The sequence below is a fragment of the Diabrotica virgifera genome, chromosome 3 (genome assembly GCF_917563875.1).
Source record: "Diabrotica virgifera virgifera chromosome 3, PGI_DIABVI_V3a".
NCBI lineage: Eukaryota > Metazoa > Arthropoda > Insecta > Coleoptera > Chrysomelidae > Diabrotica > Diabrotica virgifera.
This window is the reverse complement of record NC_065445.1, coordinates 121,304,295-121,324,161: the sequence shown is the minus strand read 5'-3', so window position 1 is coordinate 121,324,161 and position 19,867 is coordinate 121,304,295. Positions and strand designations below refer to the sequence as shown.

General features: G+C 32.2%; 1 protein-coding gene across 5 annotated transcripts in view; it reads left to right on the top strand.

Annotated features, from left to right (window-relative positions):
* Window positions 1-19,867, top strand: part of LOC126882057 (A-kinase anchor protein 200-like) — a 640,814-nt gene that overhangs the window by 302,677 nt on the left and 318,270 nt on the right. For all 5 annotated transcript variants that reach the window (XM_050646875.1, XM_050646876.1, XM_050646879.1 and 2 more), the window contains one exon: window positions 5,712-6,029. In XM_050646875.1, the coding sequence (XP_050502832.1) occupies window positions 5,712-6,029 (318 nt within the window). The remainder of the gene's footprint in view (window positions 1-5,711; window positions 6,030-19,867) is intronic.

Sequence of the window (19,867 nt, the reverse complement as noted above, 5' to 3'; positions counted from 1 at the left end):
GACCTACTTGTTCTGTTCTTACCCTAAGACGGCGAAATGAATCTTAAAATTAAAACAAAGTAAGGTTATCTATCAAAATTGGAGCAACTACTTAAATTCTAGATAATAAAGAAAAGAAAATTGCAAGTCACATGCTTACAATAAAAACAATAAAAGAAAAATAACGTACTAATAAAGAAAAAAATTATACCACTAGCATTCAGTTTTGATGGAATAATTGGGTACCAAACTTTAACTATCCGAAAAAAAATATAACCCATAATTATGGTTTTGATGTTATCGTTGTTTTTTTTCTCTCCCAGTGACGCAAAAACAAAAGAATTACAAAATTACTAACGCGGTATATAGAACCGTTATATTTAACACAGATGAATCAGACAGACTTTTAAAAAATAAATTCTAAGAAGAAGTGCGTGGTGTTGATGACTGGGTTTAATTATAACACGGTTTTCCTTTTAGTCGTTTGCAGAAAAATTAAGTATGTAACGTATTAGAATAATTGAGTTCGATATACCTACATCTGTTCTTAACCATGGAGTAATCTTTTTATATTATTTCTTCTAAAGCTCTGTACAGTGATTCGTGAAAAAGAGATTGCGACAAAAAATCTGGGAGATGATGAAAACTAAATGGGCATAGGCGCAAAATTTCGGCCCAATGCTTTGGCGTTGTATCCTTGCCTTATGAATTGTAAAAGGCCGAGATTAAGAAGTATAGTTGTGCAAGCAAACTAAGAGGGTCATTAATATTCAGCTCAGCGTGGTATTATTATTGATGGAAATGTGTTCTTAAATAAACAAGGGATTATTCCATAAAATAGGTAGATCCCTTGTTGATAGAATTTCACACCTTGAAGAATAGCTGAGCTGAATAATGACTCTCTTATATACAGGGTGTCCAGAAACTCTACCGACAAACGAAGACAGGAGATTCCTCAGATAATTTTAAGACAATTTAACTAAATTCACCTAGTCCGAAAATGCTTCCTAAGGGAGCTAGAGCTCTTTGAAGATGGCGTCTTGTAATTAGTTTTTCTTAAATATCTCCAGAACGCTTCTAGTTAGAAAAACGAAAATTGGTACGCTTATTTATCTTCTAGAGATAAACAGATTCCATTTATTGCGAATTTCTAGTACCAGTCATAGGCGTCCGTTTTGGGTAGGGCAACGGTTATTTTATCGCCTAACTTTTTTGTCTTTTTAGCATTTTTTACTCTGGATTATTAAATTCTAAGGTATACTCGTACTAAAAGGTACTCTTACTATAAGTCGGTAGGAGACACCGTTTTCTAGAAAAATCGATTTGAAAATTGTTCGTCTCTTGAATTTGAAAAAAAAATAAAAAAATTTTCAAAAAAAACGGTGTATTTTTCCAACTCAAAGCAACAGTTACTTTTAGTACTGGAATAATATGTACCTTATAATTTAATAATCTAGCGTTAAAATGCTTAAAAATTAAAGACAAAAAGTTATGCGATAAAATCCGTTGACCTACCCAAAACGGACGCATATGACCGGTACTAGAAATTCGCAATTAATTAAATCGATTGATCTTTGGAATATAATTAAACGTACAAGTTTTCCTAAATAGTTTTTTTTTAAATTTTTTTTTTTGAAATTCAAAAAACGAAAAATTTTCAAATCGATTTTTCTAGAAAACGAAATACCTCACAATTTAATAATCCAGAGTTAAAAGTGCTTAAAAATTAAATACAAAAAAGTTAAGCGATAAAGTAACTGTTGCCCTACCCAAAACGGACGCATATGACCGGTACTAGAAATTCTCAATGGATGGAATCGATTTATCTCTAAAATATAAATAAGTATACCAATTTTTGTTTTTCTATATAGAAGCGTTCCGGAGGTATTTAAGAAAAACTAATTACCAGACGCCATCTTCAAATAGCTCTAGCTCCCTTAGGAAGCATTTTCGGACTAGGTGAATTGGGTTAAATTGTCTTAAAATTATTTGAGGAAACTCCTGTCTTCGTTTGTCGGTAGAGTTTCTGGACACCCTGTACAGTTCTGTTGAGCGGGGTGCCATTGTCCTGATCGTCCAAGTTGTGAAATTATAACAAAGGTTTAATTTTATAAAACAGGTAAATCCATTGTTTATGGTATTTCTAAACTCGGATAATAGCTCAGCTGAATATTAATTATTCTCTTAGATAGTTTGCCAGACTTTACGCGCAGAATCTTGGTCCAATGCTATTTAAATGCATTCATTTTTTCGAATCATGAGAAAACAAATAAACCAAAAGTTTCTGTTGAAAGAGATACATATTTTGAATTTAAATTAAAAATCATACTAAATTTTCTCTTTTTTTTTCACCCCTGTAACTTATTCAAATAAACATTATAGAAGTTTTCAGAGACTTTCGGCCCTCGGTAATAATGTAATGTGGCATTATGCATTTAAATTTTTCAAAAATACTTATTAGTTTTCTCAGGATTCGCAAAAAATAAGTGCGTTTAAATAGCATTGGACCAAGATTTTGCGCCTACCCCCTTAAGGATGTTACCAGAAAGTGGTACCACGGTAGGTTTTCACATTTTCGGATCTGGGACTTCGTATTTCTTTAATAGATGTCGCTATAGCGTTCGATACGCGAATTATTTTTATAATTCTGCTTAAATAGACAGCTTGGTTACGTTTCGATTCAGAAGTGTTCATGTACCCCACTGAAGAAGCCTGGAGAGACCGAAACGGACGTGTGGAGCTGGTGGATCATCTCTGAACCTAAATGAAACATAAGATGTCTTTAATTTTTCATTTTACTCCTATTTTGAGTACACGGAATCAACTTTCGTTTAAATTTTTCCTACACGAATAGACGGAATCTGACTGTATATGTATGTAGTGTCCCTTTCGTCTTCTTTATTCGTCGTCTCCATCCCTATAAATTGTAAAAGACAGAGAAGGATGTTACCAGAAAGTGGTTCCACGAGAATGTTCAGATTTATTTCTTACACCTGGATCTTCACATTTCTGTAAGGCCATCGGTACATAATTCGCAAATATTTTACGGCTACTCCTACTTTTTCTGTCTTTACACGGCAAATTACATGTAGTAAAATTCACATTAGTATGGATATGTAAACATTACTAGAATGTCATTTCTACTTGAAAATGTCATCGTTAACTTAAAGAGATGGCTTTTGAATGTTCTTGGATAACTGTTATTTGTATAATTGCAAATTATTAATTCAGTTAATAAATGTGATAATTTTTTCACTAACTATGTATTCAGTGATTGTAATAATTTATACATATGTACAACAAAAACTAATACTCAATAGAGAAAAGAGGAAAAGTGTTAAAAGTGATTTTTTAATAATATGGAACGCTTACAATTTTGAACATATTTAACAACAAAATACTTGGATCACAGAATATACAGTATGTCCCTGTAAGTTGTATCCATATGGAAAACTTTTGTATTATTAATTTTACGGAAAAAAGTTATTCTTCATAAAAAGCTCTGCATGGTCCAAAACCTAAGATTTAACCATCAAATATCAATTTTTTTTAATATTATACGAGGTATGTCAAAAAGTTTGATTTTCACTCAAAAGTAAAGTACATAGCTTTATTTTTCACAATAGTGAAAATTGCTATTATGAAAAGTTGTTTGGAATTAAAAACTATATTTTTTTTGAAAAATTATGGGTAACAACATTATTTTCAGTTATTTCAATTCTGATAACTCTTTTATTATTAATGTTACGAAAAAAAGTGATTCTTAATAAAAGTTCTGGATGGTCTAAAACCTAAAATACAACTATCTTATATCAAATTTTATTAATTTTATACGAGGTATGTCAAAAAAGATAAATTTAGATAAAAAATAAAGTACCTTTATAGTTCAATTAAAAGGATGTAATTACCCACTGAAACATAGTTTTTAATTATAAATAACTTTTCATAATAACAATTTTCGATATTGTGAAAACTAAACGTATTTTACTCTTGAGCGAAATTCATATTTTTTGACATACCTCGTATAAAATTGATAAAATTTGACATAAGATGGTTGTATTTTACGTTTTAGATCAGGCAGAACTTTTTATTAGGAGTCACTTTTTTTCGTAAAATTAATAATAAAAGACTTATCTAAATTGAAATAACTGAAAATAATGTTAGTTATCCAAAATGTTTCAAAAAAATTTTTTTTCAATTGGAAGGATGTAATTGCATACTAGAATATAGTTTTTAATTCCAAACAACTTTCATAATAGCAATTTTCAATATTGTGAAAATTAAAGCTACTTTACTCTTGAGTGAAATTCAAACTTTTTGACATACCTCGTATAATATTCAAAAAATTTGATATTTGATGGTTAAATTTTAGGTTTTTGGACCAAGCAGAGCTTTTTATCAAGAATAACTTTTTTTCGTAAAATTAATAATAAAAAAGTTTTCCATATGGGTACAACTTACAGGGACATACTGTATATCCTGATGTATTCTCTGCTTGGATCTTCCACAAATAATACACAATAAATAACTTTTTATTAAGTTCACGTCTTAAATAAATTATTTATCAAATACACTACATATCAATATTATTTAATCAACAACTCAAAATATTTCCGATTCCATGTCAAATGTTGTTCTGAAGCTATTTCCTTGTGGCATTTTTATGATTAATTATTTATATGGGAAATAAGCCACAATTAAAATGAAAAAAATAATTTTATTAACGTTTCGACGCCCAAATCGGGTGCCGTTGTCAAAATACAAAATATTACTAAAATAAACTAAAGTGTTGTTGCTAAGCAAAAAAAATTCTTCTAATAATTTATTTAATCTCACTCATTTATATTGGCAATTCAGACATATATTATACATTTTAAAGTAGAAGACTTTAAAATGATATTGCCAATATTTATGAGTTGCGTTCCTGGGACGACTTACTGAAAGATAGTTCATTCGATTACATGAAATTAACCCCAACTCAAGAATATCCGTCATAAAAAATTATAGCATGTGATATGTCTTTAAAAAGACAACCAAATGCAACGACAGTAAAATTCTCGCGTTAGAGACTTCATAGTAAATCACAAGGGAAAACCAGGAAAAACCCTGTGATACTATCCCGACATCGTAAGTATTTGGTCTTACATTAATTTACTCTCAAAAAATTATACCAAATTCTGACTTGTAACATGTTTAAATTATAAATATTATTAATAATACTAGATATATAAGTAATACTAAAATATAAAATATGTACTAGCTCGATATTATTGACTTACTAATCTTGGTATTTTCTTTCTATTGACTTCCTCTTTCAGTATGGGTAACCACATCCTACTGCATTCTACCGAGGAATTTGCGACACAATTGGTTTCATTTAGCATAATTAGAGCCGCTTCTTTGATTTTTCTCTTTTTACTATCTGATTCTTTCAGGACTATACTTGAATCTCTCCACTGAACTCTATGTTCATTATCCCATGCGTGTTAACACGTACTCATCCCTTTAATAATAGATATCGCAACAGCGTTCCATACGCGAACCTAAATGAAACATAAGCTGTCTTTAATTAATTAATAGCCTCGTTGACAGAAAATCTTGTTAAATTTACCAATTTTCTTGGTAGACTCAAGCGGTTATAGAATTATTAAAGCGCAAACATCTTCACAGTCTATCGTTCCCGCCTAACATCTGTAAACAATATTTCTAATAAACCTTCGTTGTTTTTTCAGGAAAAAGATGAAAACGAAAAAGACCTCACAGCTGAAAAAGAGAACAAGGAAGAAAACGTAGTAGAAGTAAAAGAAAACGGCGTATCAGAATCAGAAGATGCGAAAACACCAGAATCCGAATCCGAAAATGTAAACGAATCAGAAAAGTCAATCGAGAATACAGAAAACAAAACAGAAGAGACGGCGGAAGCTAAGAAACAGAAAGAAAAGAAGAAAAAGAAATGGTCGTTTAGAAGTATATCATTCTCTAAAAAGGATAAATCTAAACCAAGCAAGGACTCTGAGAAGAACGGTGATGTTAAGGAAGTAGCGGAAGAGGTAAGTAATAATTTTTTATCATAGTTTGATAATATCTAAATCTATTATACAGGGTGTTTCATTGGGAAACGGAAATACTTTAACGGTAAATAGAGATCATCGAGCCGGTTTTAGATATACCACATCTTTTGCCCTACCGACTTTTATAACCGAGTTATTGGGACCGTGCAAGTTCGGCAAAGCGACACCTATTTCTACGCTCTGCAACTTTTTTCGCACTTTTAATTATATTGGCCAATTATATTAGTCCTGGTTACTGGATAATTGTCAAGGCCATAGCCCAAAAAAATTGTAAGAAGAAAAAATAAGATTCAGGTTATGTTATTAAAACGTAAACAATTGTATGTAGTACATAAAATTAGTTATTAAAATGCAGTACTGCAAGTAAAATACAATTAATTAAATTTACCTTTATATAATAATTGCATATCATATCAATATTGAGGAGCAACATATAATTTTTCTTCTTCAATGACAGTAGATATGAAATGTACGTCAATTTGACAATTTCAATTGACAATATGAATTATTAAGAAAGTTGCAATATTTCTCCGCTATTCGCGCACGATCGTTTCTCAATTCCCTTCCAAGTACTTGCACACCGCGAATAGGGTGTTTTATCGATTTTGCCCATTTCTTTTCTAAGCCATAACTTTAGAACCACCCTGTATATTTTTTTGATAGTTGGTACACATATGTCTCATTCAAAACCCAAACGACCGACATACAAACCATAAGAAAAATCCAGGTCCGGATTAACAAAAAATTATAAAGTAATTGTGACCTGAAAACAACACCCTGTATATTCAAATTTTGAAAATATGTTTGCATATTTGAAAAGAGCACAAAAAAGTAAGTTTAACGGTTCGCTTCAATTTTTCGGCCAGACAATTTTATGACTTTAATTTTGAAATTACATATGTATATCGAATTTTTTAAGATCTCTGACATTAAAAAGCAGATATTATTAACTTTTAGTTATAAATTATTAAAGTTAATGAATAAATACTCATTTTAAAAATAATCAATACTTATTTACCACATTGGAACGACCCAATTACTAATGACAAAAAAAATCCAAGTCCGTATTAAAAAAAATATAAAGTAATTGTGACCTTGAACCAACACCCTGTATATTGAAATTTTGAAAATTTGTCTGCGCATTTTAAAAGAGCATAAAAAACTGTGATTAAAGATTTATTTAAATTTTTTGCGCCGTTGATTTATTTACATCAATTTTGAAATTATATTGAAATTTTAAAGAATTCTGAGATTACCAGGTGTTATTAATTTTTTCAAAATTTAATGTTAATGAATCAATACTTATTTTAAAAATACTTAATACTTATTTACTACGTTGGTTTTATGGATTCTATGGATTTGTAGCTGTATGCACATCATTAAAAATTAGAATTGCGAGAATTGGGATATTTTAATGATTTAGTAAATTATTAAAAAAACAGCTACATATTATATCTAATAAAAAAAAATTCGTTTAAACAATTCAACAATTTAACATAAATTAAAAATATTTGAACTATAACACTTGCTCAAAATGTACGCCATTTTGTTCGATGCATTTCCTTGCTCGTTTTAAAAGTTAATCAAGTTAACTTATTTTTTCTGACAGCTTTTTGTCATCTTGACAGAATTTCAATATGATTTCAAAATTGCCGTAATTAAATTATCTGCGCAAAAATTTGACATGCACCTTTTAACGCAGTTTTTTATGCTCTTTTAAAATACGCAAACAAATTTTCAAAATTTCAATATACAGGGTGTTGTTTCTTACTTTATATTTTTTTGATTAATCCGGACCTGGATTTTTCTTGTGATTACTAATTGGGTCGTTCCAATGTGTTAAATAAGTATTGATTATTTTTAAAATGAGTATTTATTCATTATCTTTAATAATTTATAACTAAAAGTTAATAATATCTGCTTTTTAATGTCGAGAGTTCTTAAAAAATTCGATATAATTTCAAAATTAAAGTCATAAAATTGTCTGGCCGAAAAATTGAAGCAAACCATTAAACTTACTGTTTTGTGCTCTTTTCAAATATGCAAACAGATTTTCAAAATTTGAATATACAGGGTGTTGTTTTAAGGTCACAATTACTTTATAATTTTTTGTTAATCCGGACCTGGATTTTTCTTATGGTTAGTATGTCGGTCGTTTGGGTTTTGAATGAGACATATGTTACCAAATATTTAAAAGATATACAGGGTGGTTCCAAAGTTATGGCTTCGGAAAAAAATGGACAAAATCGATAAAACACCCTGTAACTCGGTTATAAAAGTCGGTAGGGCAAAAAGTGTAGTATATCTAGAACCGGCTCGGTGACCTCTATTCACCATTAAAGTATTTCCGTTTCCCAATGAAACACCCTGGATAACCGATCAGGGTGCTTATTTGACACAATTGTCATCTACTATAATAATTAAACGCCTTCCCAATCAGTACAATATTAATAGTTATAAGTGGATTAATATCCGAAAGAATAACGGAAAAGACGGAAAACATAATACGTTGTGAAATATAAAGAAATGAAACTAGTAGAGGTGGAAAATTATCAATAGAAACCTATAAATTTACATTATATTGATAGTTTCCCACTTTTAGACGTATTGGAGTCAAACTCACAGGAGAATTTTATAATTTTTGAATTTTATAAAATTCTCCTCTCAATTGGCAGTTGCCAAACTCCTCCGATGCGCCTGAAGGTGGGAAACTATCAACATATTGTAATTGTATAGGTTTCTATCGATAATTTCCCACCTCTACTAGTTTCATCTCTTTTTATTTCACAACGTATTATGTTTTCCGTCTGTTACGTTATTTTGCTGGTTATTAGCGTACCCATCACTATGTGTACTTACGCTTATTCTGTATAGAAATATATAAAAGAACCGAACGAAGTGAAGGTATACAATGATGACTGCGCTCATAACCGTCCAAATAACGTAAAAGACGTAAAACATAATACTTTGTGAAATAAAAAGAGGTGAAACTAGTAGAGGTAGGAAATTTAGTGATAAAAACCTAAACATTTTCCCACCTTTAGACGTATCGGACGTGTTTGGCAACTACCACTGTGACAGTGATAGTTTTAGTTGCCATACTCCTCCGATACGTCTAAAGGTGGGAAACTATCAATATAATGTATATTTGTAGGTTTCTATCGCCAAATTTCCCACCTCTACTTGTTTCATCTCTTTTTATTTCACAATGTATTATGTTTTCCGTGTTTTACGTTATTTTGTCGATTATTAGCGCACTCGTCACTGTATAGACAATAAATTATACATTAGAAGCGTAATAAAATCATTCGAGCGAAAATTTACACTCAAACAAGCTGTTATCCACTTCGCTGATATTGAACAGAAATATTACAAACAAGAAATGGCCATTTTATGTATATCTGCGGTGACTGAATAGTTTACACCTTCATTTTTACATTGTAATACAATGGTAATACTGTAAAATCGCAGTGTCGTACGGAGTTGCTAAATGTCGTTCTTGTAAAAGCTCAAAAAAAAAAAATGTAGAAGATTTCGCGCGTATTGAAAAATAAAATAAAAATTTAAACGCATTCAAAATGCTTAGAATGCATTTGAATGGCCCGCAAAAAAAAACAAAAATATTGCAGTTGTATTGACAATAATGGAGCTTCCAACGAATATCAATAATTGTGTTACTTTGGAATGATCGAAAAAAGTCAAACACAAGAATTATTGAAGGCAAAACTATATAATTTTGTGATAAATCTATATTACAACGCTTAACCATCAATATAACAATTTCTGGTTCTAAGCTGTGAAACTTAGAGTACTAGTAAAACACCTGGCTATGCTTTACAACTTGCTAAACTTTACTTGCTCAACTTGCTAAGCTTTACAAAATAAACAAAACTTTTTCTTCTTCTTCTTTAAATGCCGTCTCCTAATCGGAGGTTGGATATCATCGTCACTATCTTTACTCTATCTACCGCTGCTATGAAGAGTTCCATAGAACTGCATTACTTTCCCTGTATTATCAGTCTTAGCATTTAATATCGCTGTCCCCTCATTACGCGTCCCAGATTATTGTAACTTTCTTATTTTTATTGTGTTTATTATTTCGCATTCTTTGCCCATTTCTCGCAGTACTTCCTTGTTTGTTTTCTTCTGTGTTCATGCTATTCTAAGCATCCTTCTGCACCATACCACATTTTAAATGACTGTAGTTTATTTATGTGTTCTTGTTTCAATGTCCAGCTTTCAAGTCATATTGCAGTATCGAGAACACGTAGCATCTCAAAGCTCTTACTCTCAGTTCGAATCTAGACCAAGAGGCAGCGCTGAAAAATCTCTTTGAATTTACTAAAGCTAGATTTTTCACAGTTGATTACTGTGAGTGAAACATACTGCGGTCTGTCAAGCGAAACGTAGAACAGGGGTTACTGAGAGGGTATCAAAGTTGATTTCCTACGAAGGTAATTAAATCCATTTACTAAGGCTGAAAATCAGTACACACGTTCTAAATTAAATATAAATAAAAGTTATTAAAGTCGGTCAGCTGAATGACGGGACAGAGCCGGTCGGTCGGCCCCAATAGTCGATTGAGGAAATGAAGCATTTTGGCTCGCAATTTTTTCGTCCAGCATGGATTTACTTGAAATTTTCACAGAAGGTAGGGAATAGTCCAAGGATCATTTTCTGTATCATGCCGCTATCATACGCTAAAACCTTGGGGGTGGCTGCCACTCCGTCTCGGGGGTGGGAATTTTTTATTACATTTTAACCATGTAATTCGATGGAAAAAGTGATTCTAAGAAAAAAATGTTTTTTACATTTTCTTCGTAAAACTAATATTTTTCGAGTTTCGCTCTTGAACATAACAGTTTTTCGACGAAAAAATCGACTTTTTTTTAGAGGGTTTTTTGAGAATACCTCGAAAAATATGCATTTAATAAAAAAAAACTGTAGATATCAAAATTGTATCTTTTAGTAATGCAAACCAAATTATTTTCCAATAATATCTTTAAGACCAATACAAACCGAGATACGGCATGCTAAAGGTTAGATTTTTTCGTCAAATGCATAATTTGAAATATTCAAAGCCAAGTAATGGGAAAAATTTGCATTTTTCGAGGAAAACTTAAATAGTCTCTTTTCAAGTATACAATTAGACCTTTAAAAAAAATAAGAAGTTTCTAGCATGAAAATTAAGCGACTTATAATCAAAAAAATGTTGGTACCTGCTTTTCTCTACGAAAAAATCAGTGAAAATAACCCCCTAACTACCTTCCTAATTCAAAATTGGTCTTCACCTTTCTGTAGATTCTTTTATATTTATATTGTCAATACACCCAAGGAGTTTGACCTATTTAAAATGCCTAATTTTGGAAAAATTGGAGTTTAAAGAAAAATTGATTTTTTGCAATTTGGTATTTTTTACCTTTTACTTCAAGATATCTCCGAAAATACTGAAGATACGAAAAAAATTATAAACTACTAAATTGTAGCTTTTTTAACGACTAAAATTACCCTGTGCATAGATTTTCATTACAGTGAATAGTTAGCCAGATATAGCTGTTTAAAACCTCTATTTACCAGCAAACACCGCCTTATTCGAGCCCTTTAAACCCGCCTCAATTAAAAACTAAGGGATCTTACGGAATTTAATTTACACAGTCTTATAGCTCTTTAAAAATCCTACAAAATCATTTTTGAAGAAACTTTTTATCGCCAAAAATATATAGAATTATTTTCGAGGTATTCTCAAAAAAACTCTAAAAAAGTCGAATTTTTCGTCGCAAAACTGTTATTTTCAAGCGCGAATAACTCGAGAAATATTAGTTTTACGAAGAAAATGAAAAAAACATTTTTTTTCTTAGAATCACTTTTTTCGTCGAATTACATGGTTAAAATTTAATAAAAAATTCCCACCCTCGAGATGGGGTGGCGACCACCCCCAAGGTTTTAGCGTATGATAGCGGCATGATATAGAAAATGATCATTGGACTATTCCCTATCTTCTGTGAAAATTTCAAATAAATCCATGCTGGACGAAAAAATTGCGAGCCAAAATGCTACATTTCCTCAATCAACTCTTGGGGCCGACCGACCGGCTCTGTCCCGTCATTCAGCTGACCGACTATAATAACTTTTATTTATATTTAATTTAGAATGTGTGTACTGATTTTCAGCCTTAGTAAATGGATTTAATTACCTTCGTAGGAAAGCAACTTTGATATCCTCTCAGTAAGCCCTGTTCTACGTTTCGCTTGACTGACCGCAGTATGTTTTTCTTCACACTCACAGTAATCAACTGTGAAAAATATAGCTTTAGTAAATTCAAAGAGATTTTTCAGCGCTGGCTCTCCTTCTAATCTAAGTCTTTGCTGCAAAGAATTATTTTCATTTTTACAAACGCATTTCTTGATCTTTCTATCCTAGTCCTTATTTCTGTTGTTTGATAATTTTTCTCTGAAATGCAGGTTCCTAGGTAAATGTAATTATCAACCCTTTCTACCGGTACATTTACCAAAAGTATGCTTGTTTGTTTGTATGTTTGTTTTCTTAGTTATTATCATGTATTTGGTCTTCTTTATGTTCATTTTTAATCCATATTCTTCACAGAAACCGTTTGTCTTGTTAGTAATTGGAGTTGTTCATAATCACGGTGTCATTTGCACACCTTATGTTTGTTAATAGATCTTCCCTTAATTATTATTTCTTCACTTTGAGATAAATACTTCTTCATAAATGGCTTCACTATATGCATTAAAGAGTAATGGAGACATAATACATCCCTGCCAAACTCCTCTCCTGATTTCAATCTCTGGACTGGCTTCGTTATCTATTACAATTTGTACTCTTTAATTCCAGTAAAGGTTTGTTATTATTCGTTAATAACCCTTTTATCTATGTGTTTTGTCTTTAGAATTTGGACTAACACTAGAAGACCTATAATCGAAGAAACTAGTCGGAAAATTCGCGACACAAAAAGTACGAATTATATCGTGTTCTTTACTTACACTCCTTGAAATTAATAAATACCTTTTTTCTGCCCTTCTTGAAACACACGCCATTGAATAAAAGTCTTTAACTTTTTTTATGAACGCAGTTATAAGCACCCTTCATTAAAATTGTCTCAAATAGCTAATTAACACTAAAATCTCTTTTCCGTACAAAAAGGTAAACAACCGGTTTGTACACCATAAAAGAAATAATAAACTCTGATTCTAAATCTTTTGTTTAGCATACACACGCTCCACAAAAAGTTGCAAAAGTGTCATTATCCATCAACTGAAAAGGCTGTACTGAATGATGATAAACTAAATCCTTTATAAACTTCGACAAACAAAAATTACCCAAAGAAACTTTAATAAACCCCTTATCTCATACCTTTCTTGCGAGCCGCAGAGCAGAGGTTTAACACCTCAAAGAAAATTAGAAAATACCTCCGGCTGAATAATGCCTCCTTCGTAGTTTTCCGAGCGACATAAAACATCTTCTTTCTTTCTCCCCTTCCTTGTACCCTATCAGGGTGTCGGATTTGGGATCGCTATTCTAATTTACATTCACCCATCTCTTCCATTGTTTTCTGTTTTCCGCCATTATTTTTAATTCCTCGAGTGAGTTTCCTTTAACTTTTCCCGCCTCTACTATTTGCTGTATCCATTTTTTTCTTGGTCTGCCTCTTTTTGTTTTTGCAATGTTTCTTGCTTCGTGGATTCTTCTCGTAATTCTGTTGGGTTGCATCCTCATCAAATGCCCATACCAAATCATTTGTCTCTTTTTTAGTTTATTCATTATTGGTTCTTGGTTGGCCATTCTCCTAATAGCCTCGTTGCTTAATCTATCCCATTTTGTCTTTCCAACTATCCTTCTTAAATGTCTTATCTCCATTGCATTTATTCTGCTCTTATGTTTTTCCAGAATTGTCCAGTTTTCACTTGCGTAGAGCACAGTCGGTATCACTATTTTTGTCTCTCTTGCAAGTTCTCTTTTGTCTTTTCTCTTTTCTCTTGCCAATTGTAACAAAAAAAGAAGAACTTCTGTTGGAGTGAATGTACAGAGGGATAAACTCCAACAGAAGTAGAAAAAGAAAAAAACTTAATGTCAGCTAATGGAACAAAAATGAAGAGAGAGTGAGGTAATAAAAATACTAAGGAAAACTGAAGTACTTGTATGAGGGGGATAATGATAATGATTATGAAGTTGAGGAAAGGGGAATTAAAAGGGATAGAAGTAGAAGTATGAAGCGACAGAGGCAAACTGAATAGAGTTGGCTAGCAAGAGATGCAAGAGAACAACTTGACACGATGGATACGGCTCGTTTGCATGCCTGTCGAAGAAGAGTAGCTCAAAGTAGACTATGATGATGACTAGAAAAGGTAAATTGTATTGGGGCTAAGGCATAGTATAACTTGTTTGATTTCTTTGCTTTATTTGTTATTTCCCAGTCTATTTTTCCGTCGTTAGTAATGACACTTCCCAGGTATTCGTAAGTTGTAACTATTTCCAGTTCTGAATTTTTGCATTTTATCTTTATTTCATTCTCTTCTTTGCCGTTGATTATCATTATCTTACTTTTTTCCTCGTTTATTTCCATTTTTAGCTCTTCTATTTCCTCTACCCATATATCCATTAGTTTCTGCATTTTGTTCTCGGAATCTGCTATTAGTACTATGTCGTCCGCATACATTAAGGACTCTATTGTTACCGGTTGTAATCTATGGTATCCTATTATTGTCTGTAGTTGGTTGGTTCTTGCTTTAGTTTTTCTTATTAATTCATTAATTACGATTATGAATAGCAAAGGATACTATCTCCTTGTTTAATACCTCTATTCCAATTAAATTCATCTGATCGTTCCTTTGCTGTTTTGTACTCTTCCTTTTACCTCTTTGTAAGTACTTTCTATAATTTTTATCAATCCGTTTGGTACATTTATTTTCCTCAAGCATTCCCCTATAATTTGTCTTTCTATCGTGTCAAATGCTGCTCTTAGGTCTATGAATGCTAAACCAGTTTTCCCCCCGTGTCTAAGCATCTTTCGATTAGGTTCCTGATGGTATAATATGTTGTCATTTGTTTGTCTTCCTGGTCTGAAGGCCGCTTGTTCATCTCCCAATTTCATTTCTACTTATTGCCTTAGTATTTTCTCTATTATTTTTGTATACATTTTAAAGCATACCGATGGCAGACATATAGCGCTGTAGTTTTCGCAGTTTATATGTTATAGAATAGAATAGAAATATGCTTTATTGCCATGAAAATTTTTACAATTTTATCGACAAAGCTTATAAATAGTAAAAAAAAACAAAACAGTAACAATCCAATTTACTAAAATTACATAAATCGTCAATAAGTTAAATAAAATAAATAAATAAATCGAAGTTAAAACAGAAATAATCAATTGCAAAAATTTAAATAAATTGCAAATCCATAGTCTACCTAATAATTAATAAAAAAGGTTTAAAAGTTAAAAAGTTAAGCTGCTGCATATGACACCCAAATATAGATAAAAAAATAATAAAAATACTACTTGTGCAAAGGGTACTGTAATTTCTTAGTTATTGACTAAAATAATCTTCTACTGAATAATATGGTCTTTCAGACAGGTAGGCTTTTGTCAGTTTACGGAATTTGGGAAAAGATGGTGCAGATTTTAGTTGTAGGGGGAGATGGTTGTACATTTTTTTTGCGGAATATAATATCGATTTCTTTACTAACTCCGAGGACGGGGTCGGCAAATAGACGTCAAACGTAGAATTTCTCGTGAAGTAGTGATGATTAGGTCTTGATGGAAAGACATGTAGATGTTTACGAATTAAGCAAACAGTTTCTAAAATATACAAAGATGGAAGGGTTAAAATTCCGTGATCTTTGAAGTAACTTCTGCAGTGTGTTGTTCTTCTGAGGCCAAACAGATATCTTATAGCTCTTTTTTGTAATTTGAAAATAACATCGAATTGGGCAGCTGTACCAGAACCCCAAAAAGGAAGACCATAACGAAGATGTGACTCGAACAAAGAAAAATATGTTATTTTGGAAGATGCTAAATTGAGTTCATTCGAAACAGATCTTATAGCATAGCAGGCTGAAGAGAGTTTCTTCCGTAACAAATCGATATGGAGGGACCATTTAAGGTTGCTGTCTAAAAAAATGCCAAGAAATTTTACAGAATCAACGGTACTGATCTGGCTGTTATTAAGAGGTAAGGGTTGAAGAGCTCCTTTATAAGACAATGCTACTGTTTTATCTACGTTAAACGAGAGTAAATTAGAGTCTGACCAGGTTTTTATTGTAAGTAGATCAGAAGTTATAGTAGCATGAAGAGTTGCAATATTTGAGTTGCTCCAAGTGATACTGGTATCATCAGCAAAAAGAAAGATGTTTCCATCGATTTTTAAATTAGTGATGTCATTAATAAAGATAAGAAAAGTAGAGGACCCAATACTGAACCTTGAGGTACCCCACATACAATGTTTTTGAGACTAGAGTCTTTATCATTTGCTCTAACTAGTTGTTTCCTATCTTCCAAGTAAGATTGGAACCAATCTAAAGAAATGCCTCTAATTCCGTAGAAATTTAGTTTTTTTATCAAAATGTTGTGATTTACACAATCAAAAGCTTTGGCATAGTCACAAAAAACGGTGGCAGTGCAAAGATTATTGTTCAGTGCTTGATATACCTCATGTAGTACAGAAAACATGGCATCAGTGGTGCATTTATTATTTAAAAAGCCGAACTGATTTTGTGATAAAATGTTGTTTTCAATTAGAAAGGACATAAGTCGGGCTTTTATGAGTCTCTCAATAATTTTGGAGAGTACCGGTAGTAGTGCAATAGGTCTATAATTGCAGGTATTAGATATTTCACCACCCTTATGAAGAGGAATAATGATGGCTGTCTTCAGGCACTCTGGAAATTTACCTTTCTCAAAAGAATCATTAATTAGTGAGATGAGGACTTCTAACACATTTTCTGGAAGATTAGAAAAAATTTTGATCGATAGACCATCAGTACTACAGGAAGATTTGCTTTTGATACTATTAATTGTTTGGATTAGTTCAGATTTAACGACTGGTTTTATAAAGAATGAATTCGAGACCTTTCTTGAATTAGGGAGATATGAAATGGGATCTTGTTGTGGCGAAATAGTTGATGTAATATTTTTACTCACATTAACAAAGTATTCATTTAGATTTTCAGGGTCTGGAAGGGAAAATGTTTGAGCAGTGTGGGTTTTATTTCGAAGATCGTTTATTATGGACCAAGTTTCTTTTGCAACACTTTTGGAGCTTCCCAGGCGGTTCTGGTAGTAGACTTTTTTAGCTGATTTTATAAGTTCTCCCGTTCTCTTCGCAGATAATACATCCCTACCAAACTCCTCTCCTGATTTCAATCTCTGAACTGGGTTCGTTATCTATTACAATTTGTACTCTTTAATTCCAGTAAAGGTTTGTTATTATTCGTTAAGGCCCTTTTGTCTATGTGTTTTGTCTTTAGAATTTGGACTAACACTAGAAGACATATAATCGAAGAAACTAGTCGGAAAATTCGCGATACAAAAAGTACGAATTATATCGAGTTCTTGACTTAAACTCCTTGAAATTAATAAATACCTTTTTTCTGCCCTTCTTGAAACACACGCCATTGAATAAAAGTCTTTAACTTTTTTTATTAACGCAGTTATAAGCACCCTTCATTAAAATTGTCTCAAACGGCTAATTAACACTAAAATCTCTTTCTCGTACAAAAAGGTAAACAACTGTTTTGTACACCATAAAAGAAATAATAAACTCTGATCCTAAACCTTTTGTTTAGCATACTTCACGCTCCACAAAAAGTTGCAAAAGTGTCATTATCCATCAACTGAAAAGGCTGTTACTGAATGATGATAAACTAAATCCTTTATAAACTTCGACAAACAAAAATTACCCAAAGAAACTTTAATAAACCCCTTATCTCATACCTTTCTTGCGAGCCGCAGAGCAGAGGTTTAACACCTCAAAGAAAATGAGAAAATACCTCCGGCTGAATAATGCCTCCTTCGTAGTTTTCCGAGCGACATAAAACATAAAAGTGGAAATGCCAACCGAGCAGCAATTAGGAAGCTTAGTGGGGCACTGGGACCGCACGTATACAAGCAGTTAAGAGGGGCTTTGGGATGCCTTTGGAAATTACTACTACTGCTACGGTCCCAATGCGGATGTCGTTTGTGTGCCTGTACTACTGGGATGTTCCTTACGTGCCTTCACGTACCGATTAATTTTTCAGATTAAATATTCAAATTAGAATTAAGTACAAAAACTTGCAAAATACCAATTGGTACCAAATCGTTGGCTTCACAGGATAATCTAGTCGCAACATAGGGGGTCCAGTGGACATTTTGAGTTCGCCGCGATTTGATGGTAGTTTTTTGGGTCGCTGAATCCAATGGAAGTGGTCTGGAAGCCCAAATGTGGTGCGTTTAATTATTATTAACAAATTATGGTAAAATTAGATGTTTTTCAGGAATTATTAGAAGCCCTGTAAATAAATGATAGTGTTAAGGTCTTCTCTGGTGTATTTTTGGTCGCTGAGTCGAATGCGACTAGTCGCTGTTACTCAAAATGTGTTCTTATTTTGTTAATAACAAAATAATTGTTTATTCGCCGAAAAGCTCGAAATGTGTTATCTACAGCAAGTTTGTAGTCTTTTTCATAGTATTTTTATACGCTAAATTGATTGTCACTAGTCGTGATAGCTTAAACCAAGTTCCGACTTTGTTATTAATAAATTATTGCAAAAATAACGGTTTATAGTACGTTTACTCACGGTTTTTGCTTTAAATTTTAAAAGACCACTTGGAATGACATCAAATTTGGCATGCACGTAGCTAACATGTCAAACAAAACAAGTGATATTGTACCGATGTGTGCTTTTACCCTGGGGGTAAGTTTCACCCCGTTTCGGGGGTGAAAGAAGAAACCTTTAAAATAAGTCCGGAATTGGATAAAGTGATTAATTCTAAACAACGTTTGTTCTATACAGTTTTTTCACTAAGTCAATACTTTTCGAGTTATTTGCGAGTGAATATGTTCATTTTTCAACAAAACAACCAAATAACTCAGAAAAGTGTTGACTTAGTGAAAAATCTGTATAGAACAAAAGTTGCTTAGAATTAATCAGTTTATCCACTTCCGGACTTATTTTGAAAGGTTTCTTTTTCACCCCCTGAAAAGGGGTAAAAGTCACCCCCAGGGTAAAAGAAGACATCGGCACAATATTACCTGTTTTGTTTATTTAACATGTTAGCTACGTGTATGCCAAATTTCATGTCAATCCAATTGGTTTTTTTAATTTAGAGCAAAAACCCAGTGCCGGATTAACCATTAGGCGGACTAGGCGGCCGCCTAGGGCCCGGGCACTTGATGGGGCCCGCATCCCACACAAATTGAATTATTTAAGCAGTAATTAAAAAAAATAAAATGTTAAAAAAATCAAATAGGGCTGAGACAAAAAAAAAGAGAATGGTTAATTTATGATTTCCAATCAAACTCAGTTTTTTGCTTTGTCTTTTGTCAAATATCAGGAAAAAACAACCGACTTCAAGACAAATTAAGCAGTTATCCTCAAAGGCATTTTTAAATTCCATGTTCTAATCATTCCCTAAATTTAGTAATCAATTGTGCAAGCAAATTTTGCTTAGAAGCTGGTAATTATTTTGGTATGGTACGTTTTTTTTCAATTTCTACCCACCGATAGGCCTTATAGTCCATTCACGATTTGAAACAAGAGCTTGGATTGACATGCAATTTGGTATAAGCATGGCTAACATGTCAAAGAAAAAAGTGATA